The sequence below is a fragment of the Manacus vitellinus genome, unplaced genomic scaffold (genome assembly GCF_001715985.3).
Source record: "Manacus vitellinus isolate BGI_N305 unplaced genomic scaffold, ASM171598v3 scaffold_18_pilon, whole genome shotgun sequence".
Lineage (NCBI taxonomy): Eukaryota > Metazoa > Chordata > Aves > Passeriformes > Pipridae > Manacus > Manacus vitellinus.
In genome coordinates this window covers 9,743,000-9,757,852 of record NW_021939324.1, presented here as the reverse complement: position 1 = coordinate 9,757,852, position 14,853 = coordinate 9,743,000, and the positions used below count along the sequence as shown (strand labels likewise).

General features: G+C 37.6%; 1 protein-coding gene across 2 annotated transcripts in view; it reads left to right on the top strand.

Moving 5' to 3' along the window:
- Positions 1–14,853, top strand: part of ANKRD31 (ankyrin repeat domain 31) — a 61,659-nt gene that overhangs the window by 32,362 nt on the left and 14,444 nt on the right. For both annotated transcript variants that reach the window (XM_029959032.1, XM_029959031.1), the window contains 8 exons: positions 488–694; positions 1,483–1,625; positions 4,230–4,389; positions 4,827–4,909; positions 5,670–5,751; positions 7,834–7,930; positions 9,500–10,529; positions 12,707–12,847. In XM_029959032.1, the coding sequence (XP_029814892.1) occupies positions 488–694; positions 1,483–1,625; positions 4,230–4,389; positions 4,827–4,909; positions 5,670–5,751; positions 7,834–7,930; positions 9,500–10,529; positions 12,707–12,847 (1,943 nt within the window). The remainder of the gene's footprint in view (positions 1–487; positions 695–1,482; positions 1,626–4,229; positions 4,390–4,826; positions 4,910–5,669; positions 5,752–7,833; positions 7,931–9,499; positions 10,530–12,706; positions 12,848–14,853) is intronic.

The following is a 14,853-nucleotide window of genomic DNA, read 5'->3' as shown; positions in this document are numbered from 1 at the left end:
CTTGCCCAAACCGCTCTAACGGGAACATAGCCTGTGTACCCCTGTATGGTTGTATACACACGTATCTATCTTTTCCCGATACAGAATTAGGAACTGATATAGTTTCATATGGTTTCTTAAATACATTTATGTGTGTAGTTTATGTGTTTAGCAGCCACGCCTGGTAGCTTGAAAGCAGTCCATGAAGAAACATAACATACTCCCTACCTCTATACAGTATAGAACTTTAACCTTGTTAACTTTTGTTTCATCCCACATTTGTTGTACCCTTGTTAAATCATCTAGATTTGCACTTTAAATTCTTTTGTTTGGGGTCTGTTTGTTGTCTGAGCTCTTACACACTACCTTTTAACCTTTTGATGTAGTCAGTTAATGTTATTGACTAATTAAAGCAACAGTATTGCACACATTTACAGTAATTCAAATGAGTTATGAAGCTTAATTTTCTGTTTATAATTAAACGTTCTTTGTGCAAAAATTTCTTAAGGAACACCCAATACGCTGTTAGAATCTACCAGAAAAGAACCTGTAATTGTACACACTACCTGTAATTCAAGAACTGGACAAAAGAAGAAAATGAAGAGAAACGGAAAAGGGGAAACTCAGCTGCATATTGCTGCTAAGAGAGGAGATTTGTCCTTGGTGAAGGCGCTGATATCATCTGGAATTTGTGTCAATGAACAGGATTATGCAGGTTTGAAAATTACTCTTTTTTGTGATTGTTTATGATACAATTTTACATAATTTGTAGTATAAATATGGATTCTTGACTTAAAATTGTGAGGAGAAAAGGAATTCATTAAACAAGTGCAAGCACAATCAGTGAATACCTGGATTTTGTGTCTCAGCATGGAAGTAATGCAGACCTTTTCTCAGCAGGGGTATTAATAGGGTCTTGCTTCTCTGCTGAAGAACACATTTTCAGAGATGTTTACAGAAAGTGAACTTGAAAGTTTGGTGAGAAAAATAATGCTCATACACATGTATATATATGTGTGAAGCACACTCAGACAGGTATTATTTCCTTAAGAAATAAGGACAAAAACCAGATGACAAGATTATCTTTTCTTTTTTCTCTGCCCAAATGTATAACATATTTCTGTCTTCATACTCTCAAAATGCCTTATATTCTATTCTAGATGCCTGGCAGACTTAATATTATACAATGGTAGTGAGATTAGAAATGAGACTATTAATGTTGTGCTTCTGAATTTCTAGAGTTTTTCTGCTCCAGTGTTTTGTTTCTTTTATTATTTTTAGTACTGTAGTAGAAAAGAAAGCAGTATATTTTCTGCTTAATATTGGTTACATTTTTCTCTGAGGTAAACTGAATTACACAGAAAATAGTTGACCTTGGCTTTTCAAGATGGTTATTTGTATAAGATTTATCTTAAATGCAGCAAAATGTATAATCACTACTAAGCGATCTGTATGGATCTTTCCAAATCAGATGCATGCTGTGTGTCATCTTGCCTTTATTAGGTTGGACACCAGTTCACGAAGCTTCCAATGGGGGATTTACTGATGTGATCTTAGAATTACTGAAAGCAGGTGCTGATGTCAACAGCAGAAGTCTGGATGGTGTTTTACCAATACACGATGCTGTTTCTGGCAATTATTTGGAGGTACATTTTTCTTTTTCGTAAGATTTCCTGAAGCTGATATCTAGCAGAGGGTCAGCAGAGCAAAATCCTCTTTTCATTCAAGTTATTAATACAATTTGAGTGTAGATTTGCATTTAGGAAATAAAGTAGGATTCTTTAAAGTGATCCAAATTAGAGAAAGAAATATTTTTCAATAGTGACAGTTGAAACTGTACAGTTAGTTGCCTTTTTTAGTACAGCAGACAGATCATAAAAATTCAGAAACCTCTTTTGGTTTTCTCCCAGGTTTGGGCTTTTTAATACTAAAATTGAGCATTCTTGGTTTGATTGTCTAGTCCAACCCTGCTGCAGGGAGGAGTGATGCTGCAGAGTGGAGTGATGCATTTCACACGTAAGAGAGAAGAAACAATATACTTTATTGATAGAAAAGAGTGAGTTAGCAAAGTTCACTGGTAAATGTGACAGTTGTTTAACAAGATTTGAGGCAAGATACTTTGATTATTTACTGCATAGAGGACAGGAACAGAACCGGAAGGGGGACCCTCCTGTTGAGTCATGATGTCCAGAAAGGACCCCCTTGCTTTCTAAACTCCATCTCAGATGACTAGATCCAGACTTGGTCTCAGACTTAGTCAGCAGTTTGTATCTAAAGGATTATGTGTGCACAATCAATCCTTTCTATCAGTTAGGTAACATATCAAAGTTTAGCATACAGTTAATCACTGAGAATCTGTTGTGGCAAGGAATCTCTCAGTCTTGAGGAGCAACCTTTGAGAGATGTCCCTACTCAAGGGGAGATCCTGGTGTGCAGACCACTGCTGTGCAGGAGAGCTTGAAGAGCCCAGGGCTGTCCACTGTTTATGGAGTAAGATGATTTACTTACAGTCATATTTGCATATCAGCAAGACACGTGGGTCACTGTTCCAGACAGTCTTTGGCTACTTTATTGCCATTCATCCCCCAAAGTCCAGGTAAGCTGGATGCAACCACCACAGCTGCCCATGGTGGTTATGGCTTAAGCAGAGGAGTATATGGCCACAAAGCCCCCTGCCATGGGCAGGAACAGTTTTTTACTAGCTCAGCTTGCCCAAAGCCCTGTCCTACCCGACTTTGAACATTTCTAGGGATGAGGTGTCCACAGCTTCTTTGGGCAACCTGTTTCAGTGTCTCACCATCTCCATTGTAAAAAAATTCTTTTTTGTAAAGACTCTAGCCCTGCTGTTTAAAAATGGTTCTACAGAATAGACTATTTCAGTTGGAAGGGACCTATGGTGATCATCTCGTCCAAGTGCCTGATCTCTTTGGGGCTGACCAGAAATCAAAGCATGTTGTTAAGGGCATTGTCCAAATGCCCCAGTCTTGGGGCATTGATCATCTCTCCAGGAAGCCCATTCCAGTGTTTGACCATTTCTCAAAGTAAAGAAATGTTTCCTAATGTCCAGTCTAAACCTGCCCTAGCACAGCTGTGAACCATTCCCACACATCCTATCACTGGATCCCAGGGAGAAGAGATGGACACCTCCCTTTCCACTTCCCCTGCTCAGGAAGCTGTAGCTTCAGGTTGTCCCTCAGCCTCCTTTTCTCCAAACTAGACAAGCCCAAAGTCCTTACTGGCTCCTCGCAGGACATGGCTTCCAGCCCTCTCATCAGTCTTGTTGCCCTCCTCCAGGCACATTCGAGGACCTTCACATCATTCTTAAATTGTGGGGCCCAGCACTGCACACAAATAAATAAAGTGTTCTTTTGGCAGAGTGAGTTCTGGTGAACTGAGTGTAAAGACGATAATGCCAGATTGGCTCAAACATACTGCTTCTATGTCTGTCAGAGGAACATGTTTGATCACATTTATCTTTTTCTGTGAAAAACAGTCAAACAAAGGGGATGAATCACAGACCTGGTGCCAAACTATTATTAGGTTTCTTGCAAACATATAAGCTTATAATTCAGTATTGCAAGGGAAAACCAATGGAGAACATTCTGAACTTCAAGACAATATTGTCTTTCTGATACTTTCTCATACTTAACTGTACTCTGAGTGTAAGAAATAAGAAGAAATGCTAAAATGGGGAAATCAAACATACAAAAATTCTTTAACATCTGAGCTCTGACCTCATCAGCACTTTCATATAATCTGAATTTTAGGGGATAGATGATTCTGCTGGTGCCACTAATCTCATTTCCACATTTTACAATTAAGCAGATTTGCAAGTTATTTGGAATTAGGAAAAAAATTATCAGTTCATGTAACCAGAAAACCGAAACTGCTATTATAGAAAAAAATCCACTTCTTTTTCTCATTTTGGTCTTAATTCAATTGACCGGCTCCTTTTAATTTAGATATATGATGTTTTGTAATTGCTTTGTATAACAGTACCATAAAAGTGATAGGTTTAATGACAATTTGTGAACTATTTATGTATTTTAATAGAAAAATTAGAAATGTAAGATGGAAGTCTGTATTGATAATAGCCAGTTAATCTGGTTTGTTTAATTTGGATTGCAAATGTAACAGGTTTTAGAGTATCTTATTTGTATGTGTGTTATTTGTGATTTATGTTAGATACAACACACATAGTTGTCCACAGTAAGAATTACCACAATACAAATAATAAAAATACATAATAGGCAGTCAGGATTCTACTGCAACATGGAGCGAATCCCTATGAGAGGAATGGAGCAGGGGAAAGTGCTGTGGATCAAGCTTGTAATGAAGAAATGAAAGAACTTCTGAAGTCTTACAGTGCTATGGACTCTCTACTTCCCGTTCTGACAATTGAAGGTACTGGTATGTTGGTTTTGTAATGTAAATTATAGTATTACCCCATAGTCTTAATTAAAAAATGTACATTCAAATAGTGCTGATTTGTGGAGCTGCATATTGCCTGCTATTGATATTTTTAACTCTGTTAACTATTGAATTATATTAATTTATTTACAGAAAATAGGATACATGAATGGGTTTTGGTTTTTTTGAGAGAATGAGGTCTAAGAAAATATTCAGGTCTTCAAATTTTCTTATTATCCATATTTCCCATCACAGGAAGGGAAATAAGTGGTTTTCAAAGTGTTAACTTTAAGGACTTATTTCCTTATGGTACCTAAATTTGATTTCATTTTTATACAAGATATTTTTTATTATTTGATCTACCATTGTATCTTTGTAACCTATTATGCTTCTGCAAGTTCATATTAAATTTTATTTATTTTTTCTGAATTGTGGAGAGAGGAAATCAGAACATTGTTGCTTTGACTACTGTAAAAATGATGATGCAGCTTGGGAGCCACAACATGAGAAATACAGTATGGTAAGTATAGATAGCAGAGTTTTGTTAAACTGCTTCCTAGTGTAGTAGTGCGTAGTGACATTTGCTGAGTGAATAATATAAAAATGTAATGTAAATAATTAATCCATTAAAATGTATGTAAAAACAGCATCATGCAGAGGTTTATAATAGGTAAGTTGTGTTTTACATATACAAGTGTGTTTATTATTCGCTCTTTTAATGATTCCTGTGCACTTACATTTATTGTGCAAAAGGTATTCAATACTTATATTTCTTACTGGTTATATGAATAGAAAAAATGTCATGAGTCCTGAGGCTTTTCATCATGTTTCCAAAAGGGTTCTTTTTGAAACAGTAATGAATTGGCTTCATGATGAAGGTATTTAGAAATCGTTTATCTTAATGTAAAACAACCAGGAAGATTTTTGCACAGATTGTCAGGAGAGCTCTTGCTGGTATCTGTAGGCTGTATCTGCATTGCCTAGGTGATGCTGTCATGCTGAATTTCACTGTCTAATCCTTGCAGTGTGCTCAGAGGTGGGTCTCTGAGTATGGACTAGTTTGAATGCCTAGGTAAAACCAGACTGTGACAACCCCTTGCAGAGCAAGCCCTTGACAGTATGTATGTCTGTCTTACCAGCGCCCCATTCGCTTCACATAGTAATTCCCTGCCTGGAGTGACTTGAGTCCACCAATATTTAAACTGCAGGCCATGTATCATGGCCTGTTTTTATGGTGCACTTGGCTCTGCTTATTAATGTAATTTTGTGTTCGTTAACAGAAGTCTGTTGCTGCCATACAAGATACAGAAAAGAAGCAGAAAGAACTGTTGATATATGAACTGACAACTTCCAAAGATGCAGGTAGACATAAATTCAAGTGTTTCACCTCTTTTTAGAGGGTAGATATCTTTGGTTATATAATTGTTTTTAATGTTATTGCATGTAATATATTTTGATTATCTCCTCTGGAAAATATATCTTTAGAGAATAAGATTTTAATGGCATCTCTCAGGTAAGTGCACTTCCTGAAGTATTTCCAGTTTAAATAGGAATGAATATTTTGACAAAAAAGGTAAGCATGCCACTTGGAGGCACAGATCTCAAGTGAACTGAATATATGAAAATGGATCATTAGATAAGAATGCCCACTGTTGGCAGCATTATTCAGTTACAAGTACATGAGCCTCTCCGTGATCAAGAACATCTATGTCTGTATGTAAAGTAGCAGATGCAGCATTTTCAGTCTACTGTGGCAGGACTTCCAGGAGCCTGAAATAATTTATGATAGAAAAAAGAGAATTCTTTAAGCAAACACTGTGGATGATGGACAGTTTCAGAAATGCTGATGCCCAGAGGTGTAATTTGTCTTAGGCTATCAAATCTCAGTTCAGCTTAATCTCTAGAATTTACTAAGTGACAGTGACTTCCTAGGAGATCATGGTGCTGCTGCTGTGAAGCAGTTGGAGTCTGTTGTGTCTGTGCCGTGACTCTTCAAGTTGGCATAGCTTGCTGTAGGAATGCCTTTGACGAAGGCCTCTCTCCCCAGCTGCCTTTGCCATCTAGGCAGGGCTGTTCACTTTGGAGCAGCTCATGCCCATGAAACAGTCTGGATTCGTGACAGAAAGAAAGGGTTTGTTTTTAAATCTATTTTCCTGAATATAGGGTGGAGCTTTCAAATTATATTTACAAATAAATTTTTACCTTTAAAAAGAAATGTGAAATATGGAAGTATGCAGATTTATAGTTTAGCAAATTTGTGATGTATGAACTCTTAATTAAAATAGGTATGTTTTCTTGAAAAATGTTTGACAAGCAGGTAGATGATACAATAAGTAGGAACCTATGGACAGAGATAAGTGCAATTTCATAAAAAGATCGAAAGGAATTGTCAGACTTCTCCTGTTTAGGAGTATGAGAGAAATGAACATGGTGCTCTGTTACCACTACTGGCAAAAGCATTAATAATATAGCACATCTTAAACTAAGTCATAATCATTACTACTGAAGAGGCACAAGACTGAACAAGAACATGGAAGTACATTGACAAACTTAAAACATAGAATAAAATCTCAAGGTATTTGCGTGCATGAAACCTCCTGTAAATAACAGATTCAAATTCGCTATTAAGCTGCCTTAATAAGAGCAGTATGTATGTATTACTGAGTAAGTAAATATCTGGTAGATGCTGTAAAACCAGTTTGGATTTTACAAATGCTAATTTTAATCCTATAATTTCGTTTTTCATGATTAAGAAAAGCTTACACTGATTGTTGTAGACTTTAAGCATGTTTAGCAAATTATCCCGGTGGTATCCACTGGTTGTGACTTCTAGACCTCCCTTATATTATATGTCTTAAGAGATAAGGTATATAAAGAGGAGTTGATATTTGTTCTTCTTAATTTAGAAGAATATAACTAACCAAAAGGGACAATTTATCATTCTGGTTTATAATATGGGTTTGAAACTGTGAAAACTTGATAGATATGCTTTTATCATTGTGTGTAACTTAGAACAGTCTTGGTTCATTAAACTATTTTATAATACTTCAAACATAAAAGTTTTATGCACCTTCTGTGTAACTTCTGCAGGTATCCTCAGTATAATTGTCATGGTAGGTAGCTCTTTGCAACACAAAGAACTTCAAAATTTTCAGTGCTTATCATCCATAGGGCAGTTCTTTAATCTAGACAAAGTACGTGCACTTCAAAATTTTCCAGTACAAACTATTTTCTTTAAGATAAACTTGCATTTAATTCTGAAGAATTTCATTCAAAGTAATCCAGTTGTAAAGAGCTATCAGTATGCATGACAGTATAAGGTACTGCTATAACTATATCTTCATACTCTGGCTATGTATTTGCTACATTAAAAAGGATAATACTGTAATTATTTTCTACTGCTTATTGCCATCATAATTTTGATTATTTCAAACTATTGAACAGATGTGTACATACAAAGGCTGTCTCAAATACAAGATACTTTGAATGAATTGCTTGCAAGCCAGAAAACAGAGAGGGATGCCCTTGCTAAAAAATACAGGTAAGTAGAATAGAGGGATTATATTGATAGGAAGCTGTTCTTCCTAGAAGTGGTGTTAGAAGTTTTTAGGAGTGGCATGAAAGTAAATCTATGTGGTTTTCATTCAGATTTTGTGGAAGCATGATCCACACTGGTTTCAGTTGCCTCCAGTAAGCGTTTACATCAAAGAAGAACTTCAGCTGAGCTAGTACATACAAATCAGTTGCTGTGCACACAGTGAGCATTGAAATTCAGTAGTGAACATGCAAAAAGTGTGGAAAAATACTTAAGAAGAAATTAAGAAATGGAGGTATTGAACAAAGACATTAATTTTGAGCTGTGTCATGAGGGAAAGTAGTAGCAACTCAAGACACTATTTGGAATGTCTGTGCCTCTGGTTTGTTTCTTTAGCACCCCTAGATTAGGAGTGTTCAGCCAAGAGCCCACAAAAGCCATTGAAAGAAATGGCTTGAAGCATGCGTGCAGACATTCATGTTTTGTGAGGACAACTCAAATGTAGGATAGGAGTGCTCACCTTAGTGTGAGCGTGGACTGTGTGAATTGTCAGCTTCATGACTCTAGCTCTCACAGGGCTTCTTTTTTCTTCCTTCTGAGAGGGACTACCTCAGTGCCGGTCATGTGGTGAGATAAGAATATAGCATCCTGTTTAATGGATGCTTTCTAGGCCAGCTTCTGAGGATGTCTCCATAATGTTTGTGTGAGCAGAATTGGTTGATTATGTAAAAGCAGCATGTACAGCTCCCAGGTAGACTCATAGCAAAACATACAGGCTGTTGAGCAGAGACTGAAATATTTCTACCATGAGCCATTTTGCCAGCTATAAAATGTAATGTGTAAATTACCAGATAATAAAAAAAATTATGAGGAATTCGGGTTCCAAATTAGCCTTGTGAACAAACTAGTGACTGAATTAAGAAACAAGGACTGTAAAATTAATACCTACACAAATTTATTTGCATTTTAATACTGAGAGTGAAACTGCTCCAGAGGGAAGTGATAAATATTTCTGGGTGTTGCAGATACCCTGCAGGTAATCCTAAACTGCTCTGTTCTCTTTTTTTAATGGTCATGTGGTACTTTTAGTGTAGCTTCACAAAATATTTTGTTATGTGCACCATAAAAAAATTCTGATAGTATCACCCTTCAGTAGTTCGTCCTGAACTCATTTTAGAAGGCTCCAGATTAGAACCTGAAAGGCATTGAATTCAGTGAACTATTATTATTTGTGGTAATAAAAGAGCAGACAGTTATAATATAGACCCAGTTTGGATTCTGTGAATTGAGGGTGGTATAGGAGTACAAGGTTGTTTTGATGCTTTCCATCCAAATTCTATGGGATTCTTACTTGCATCTTACTTGTACATCCTGCTGTGAGATTCTGCAGTTTATCCATAAGCCTGTGATTTGAACTTTAAACTTCACACAGGATAAAAATATTGTTGAAATTTTAGGTGTTGTCAGAGTCCTTTGAAACATATTCCTGTTCTTAGTAGGTTACATCTATTAAACTGTCTTTATTTTGTGTTTACAGTAACTCTGATGTCCTTTTTTTTTTTTTATTTTCTATAGGGCTTCAGTGGAATCTTTCAAAAAAGGAGCACTGAGGAAACAATTAGTTAACCTTGCTTCTAGGCAAAAGAGTCTGTTGACTCTTGCCCAAAACCAGGAAAAATTAGTGCAGAAAATACAAAGTTACAGAAAAACAAAGCAAATGTTCAGTTCATCATCTTCAGAGAAGGAAAGCTCAAACTGTGTTATTTTCTATGGAAATGATGTAAGACAAAGTTTAACTGCTGATGAAATCGTATGTCCTGATGTAGTTACGTTTAGTATGGGGCTTTGTGCCAGCATGCCTAATAGAAACAGAGCTGGAGTACATGTCTCTTTAGAAAATAGATTTTCAGCTCAGGACTGCAGCCAGCATCCACACATCTGTTTGGATGAGACAGGAGCAAATAAAGAAGCAATTAGAAGCAAAGAGGCTTCTGATCATGCTTTGGCATCTGAAAACAGTGTAAGAGAATATCCCTTTGACAACATGTCGAAGCTGACAAACACTGCGGAAGTGCAGACATTGCCTTCAGAACCTACTGTTTCCACTGCTAAAACAAGATACTCACAGCAAAAAGACATTGATTGTGTAGCATTTGCAGAACAAGGAAACAAGTCTTTAAATCCGACTTCAGTGACCAACACATTAAATATTGTGAATAAGAATGTCTGTCAGCCAGCCAGTGACTTCCTGCAGGTTATTACACATGGGAATCTACACAGATATGTAAACAAGAAAGAAGCTTTCCAGCAGCAGCAAGTAAATTTTTTAACACCAATGAAGAACTTCCCTAATACTTCGCAGCAAATGGTCTTTCGGAGTAGTGAGAATTCATTTAATACCAACTTGGTGCTTACAAATCTTACCTCAAATAGAGATTCTCAAGTAAATGTTAGTGAGAAATCTTCACAGAGCTATAGTAACCAGGAATGGGAACAAAAACAAGTGAGGTATGAACGGAGAAGTAAGAAAAAGCTTCAATTGATAGATCTGCTTGAATTGGGAAGGATTAAGCCAGGAGAAAATGTTTTAGAATTCAAACTGCAGGTAATTGTTGAGATCTAATAGTATTAATATTAGCATATCATGAAAAAAACCCACACACTAAAATGGGAAATCAGCAGTTCTCATAGTTCAGTCTGTTTCTTCAGCACTCATTATTGAATGTGTTTGTTCATTGGTTACAGATAATTGTTTATGAGTTTTAAAGGAAAATGCTATGGATGAAATCTTTTATCGACCTGTAACTATAACACACAGACTATTGCATGTATAAAATTTGGTTTTGACTTTGCATTATCAGTTTGTTAATATTTTCTACTGCTAGAACCAGAAGGAAGGAGTGAGAGCGTAAAGGTTTTGTGATTTAATGTGTTTTTTGGAAGCAAGTCCCTCAAATAAAGAATTGTGACATCAAGGATTTCATAGGCATAAATACGTGCAAAATTTTTTGCTTGTAGGCTCACTGGTTCTTTAATTTTACAGTCTGATACAAATCATATTTGAATAAAAAAAAATAAAAAGAAACCTCTTTTTTAATAGAAAAGCATGTCCATGTCCCTCCAAATACAGAGCGGATTTGCAAGGCAGCTGGCAGGGGCCTGGTTTAGTATTGAGCAAATGAGGGAATTATTGACTGAATTCCCACATGAGAGCTAGTTATTTGCAGGGCAGCATATTGATAAAAACATGAAAGGTTCTCTTCAGCCAGCTCACCAGGTGCAGTTAATGTAGAAAGGACACTTTTTTCTACACCTGTAATCTGCTCGGGAATGCTTTTCTGCTGAGAGTTGCCATTTCATGTGGTCTTGTGTTAGTAACAAGACAGTGTAAATCACAAGGCTCTACCGTGGTCTGTATGACAGGTATGTAGACATGCTTCTTTTCTTTAAAGAACATATAATATTCCTTTGAACTGCAAGATGACTAATTCAAAGGATGAAGAATTCAGTATGGTTACTGTCATTTCTCAAGACAGTTATCTTTGATACCAGCTTGATGCATGTGGTTCTTAAGGAATTACAACCCCTTGTGGAAGTTCTGGTGTTCAGAGTGTAGAAAAGTCAGTGATCTTTACTAGGATGAAAATGACATTCATTTATGTCTTGGAAGAATGTGCTATAGAGATTGAAATTTAGAAACCAGTGTCTGTTGCGTTGCAAAGAGGAGATGATCAATAAATTTTCCTTTTTCGTTATAGAGATGTACTTAACAACATACAGCTGGTGCATAGTCCATACCTATGGTTAGCTTTGGACAGGCTGAATGCAGTTGTTGAATTCTGTAGGCCTAGGCTGTGAAACTGTGAACTGGATTGAGTGCTCATCAAAACATTTGGGTTAATCATCTTAATTTAAATTCTTACGGGCACCCCAAGCCAGTGGATATGGTAGGAGGTGGTTCAATATTTGCTGGATCATCCTCTTATTCTGATTTATTTATTTAACCTCATGCATGATAAGTGACTTACTAACTTCTAATAGAGTTTATCAGCAGCTGATTTTTCCACTGTTTAGCTCTGTTAGTCTAACCAAGACCAATATGACAAAACCATAACTTGCTCTGTTATAAACAATTGTTTAACAGTTATTTATTTTGCTCAATTATAAACAATTATTAAGCACAATGAGTTGTGCTTCTGGAGGTTGCGTTTGCAGAACTGAGCTGTATTTACATTATCAAAGGAGCATTAACAATAAGTTCTTTTAGACTTAATTTTGCATAAGATAAGACTGTCAGGTTCCTCCTAAAACATATAAATTATATCCCTTGATATAAGGGAAATTTTTATGCAAATACATTTCATCTTTGCATTTTGCTGGAATTTCACTGTGACATGCATGTTCCATATGTGTAAGGCAGATTGCATTTGAGTAGCAGTTCCTTGTTACACTGACTTGCCTCCTGTGAGTGCCTAAGTTAACTGTTGCAAATTAATTTATTCAAAGCCTTGTTATGTCTAGAAGGAAATAAGATGTAAATACAATTCCGATAAACACATAGGGAGATTTGTCCTCTTATTGGCTACAACATCTTTTTCTGGTGGAATAAATCCTCTTATTTTGCATCACACAGCTTATGATAGTGGCAATAAATTCTTTCACTTTTAGAGAAAATGAGAGTTAGCTGCAACTTTTCAACTATATTGTTCTTCAGCATTTTTCATGTTTCAAGAATGTTATTTCGTATTTTTTAATATATGAGTTGAAATTATTTTTTTTTAGGAATTTAGTCATAAAGCTACAATCTTAAAGAATGGCAAGATCAGAACCAGTAAAGGACGAATACTGCAGAATCCAGTTCAGTGGGTTAAAGACCTACTAGGAAGTGATATTTCTGTGACATGGAAGTATGTGTGGAATAAGGTAGGCCTGATTTTACCGCCAAAAATAGCAATAATAAATGGATATAACAAATTTCACTAATCTAGATCTCTGTACACTTCTTAAAGCAGAAAAGAATACAAGCCTAAATTTTAAAAGGTCTTCTTACTTTTACTGAGGGAGCAGCAATGATAGAGCTACATTACTATAGCTGAACAGAGATGAACTACTCATAAGTGTTGAAAGAATGTGGAATGCTTGCACTGTGAGCTATCAGGGATTTGAAAGAATATTGTTAAAGATCACAGAATCACAGAATATACCAAGTTGGAAAGGACCCACAAGGATCATTGAGTCCAGCTTCTGGCCTCACTGCACAGGACTGTCCTGTGCCTGACAGTATCATCCGTTCTTGAACTCTGTCAGGTTTGGTGCTGTGGCCACTTTCCTGAGGAGCCTGTTTCAGCACCCAACTCCCGCTGGATGAAGAACCTTTTTCTCATATCCTATACAAACCTCCCTTGAAACAACTTCAGGATGTTCCCTCGGGTGACTACAGAGAAGAGATCAGTGCCTGCCCCTCCTCTTCCACCCATGAGGAAGTTGTAGACTGCAATGAGGTCTCCCCTCAGTCTCCTCCAGGCTGAACACCCCAAGTGACCTCAGCTGCTCCTCATACGGCTTCCCCTCAAGGCCCCTGACCATCTTTGTTGCCCTCCTTTGGACACTCTCTAAGAGCTCAATATCTTTCTTATATTGTGGTGCCCAAAACTGCACACAATGTTCAAGGTGAGGCCGCCCCAGTGCAGAGCAGAGCGGGACAATCCCCTCCCTTGACCAGCTGGTGATGCTTTCCCTGATGCCCCCCAGGACACAGTTGGCCCTCCTGGCTGCCAGGGCATTGCTGACTCATGTTCAACTTGCCATCAACCACGACCCCCAGGTCCCTTTCCCTGACACTGCTTTCCAGCATCTCATTCCCCAGTCTGTCTGTACATCCAGGGTTGCCCCATCCCAGGTGCAGAATCTGGCACTTTCCCTTGTTAGACTTCATATGGTTGGTGATTGCCCAGTCCTCAGGCCTCCCTGCGTTCAAGGGAGTCAGAAGCTTCTCCCAGTTTTGCATCATCTGCAGACTTTCTTACTATCCCTTCCAGTCCTCCTTCCAAGTCATTTATGAAGATATTGAAGAGCCCAGGGCTCAAGATGGAGCCCTGTGGAACCACAATAGTGACAGGTCACCAGTCTGATGTTACCTCATTCACTATTACCCTGTAATTGCTCACCCACCACATGATGTGCTTATCCAGCTGTGTGCTGGACATTTTAACCAGAAGGATCCTGTGAGAGACAGTATTGAAAGCTTTGCTGAAATCCAGAAAAGTTACATCAGCTGGCTTCCCTTGATAAACTTGGAGGGTTACCTTGTCATAAAAGGAAATCGGGTTGATAAGCAGGACTTTCCTCTCATGAAGCTGTGCTGGCTGTGACCAATGACTTTGTTGTCTTTCAGGTTTTTTTTCAGTACTTCCCAGAATAATCTCCATAATTTAACCAGGCACTGAAGTTAGACTGACAGGCCTATAGTTTCCAGGGTTCTCCTTCTTGCCCTTCCTGGAAACTGGGACAGTGTTCACCAGCTTTCATTCATCTGAGACCTCTGCAGAACCCCAAGGCCACTCAAAAATCACTGAGAGAGGTTTTGCAATGATATCAGCCAGCTCTTTGAGGATTCTGGGATGAATCCCATCAGGCCCTACAGATTTGTAGGGATTCAGCTGGAGAAGCAGATCCCTCAAAATTTCAGGGTTGACTGAGAGTTGATCGTTCTCACAGTCATGGTCCTCCAGCTCAGGGCACTGAGACCTCTTTGGTGTGTATTCCATGTTGAAGACAAAGGCAAAGAAAGTGTTAAACATCCCTGGCTTGTCTCTATCCCTGTTTGTGACCTGACCATCCTCATCCTGTAATAGGCCCATGTTATTTTTAAACTGCCTGTTGCCATTAATGTATTTGAAAACATTCCTTTTAATAATGATTCAGAGGGA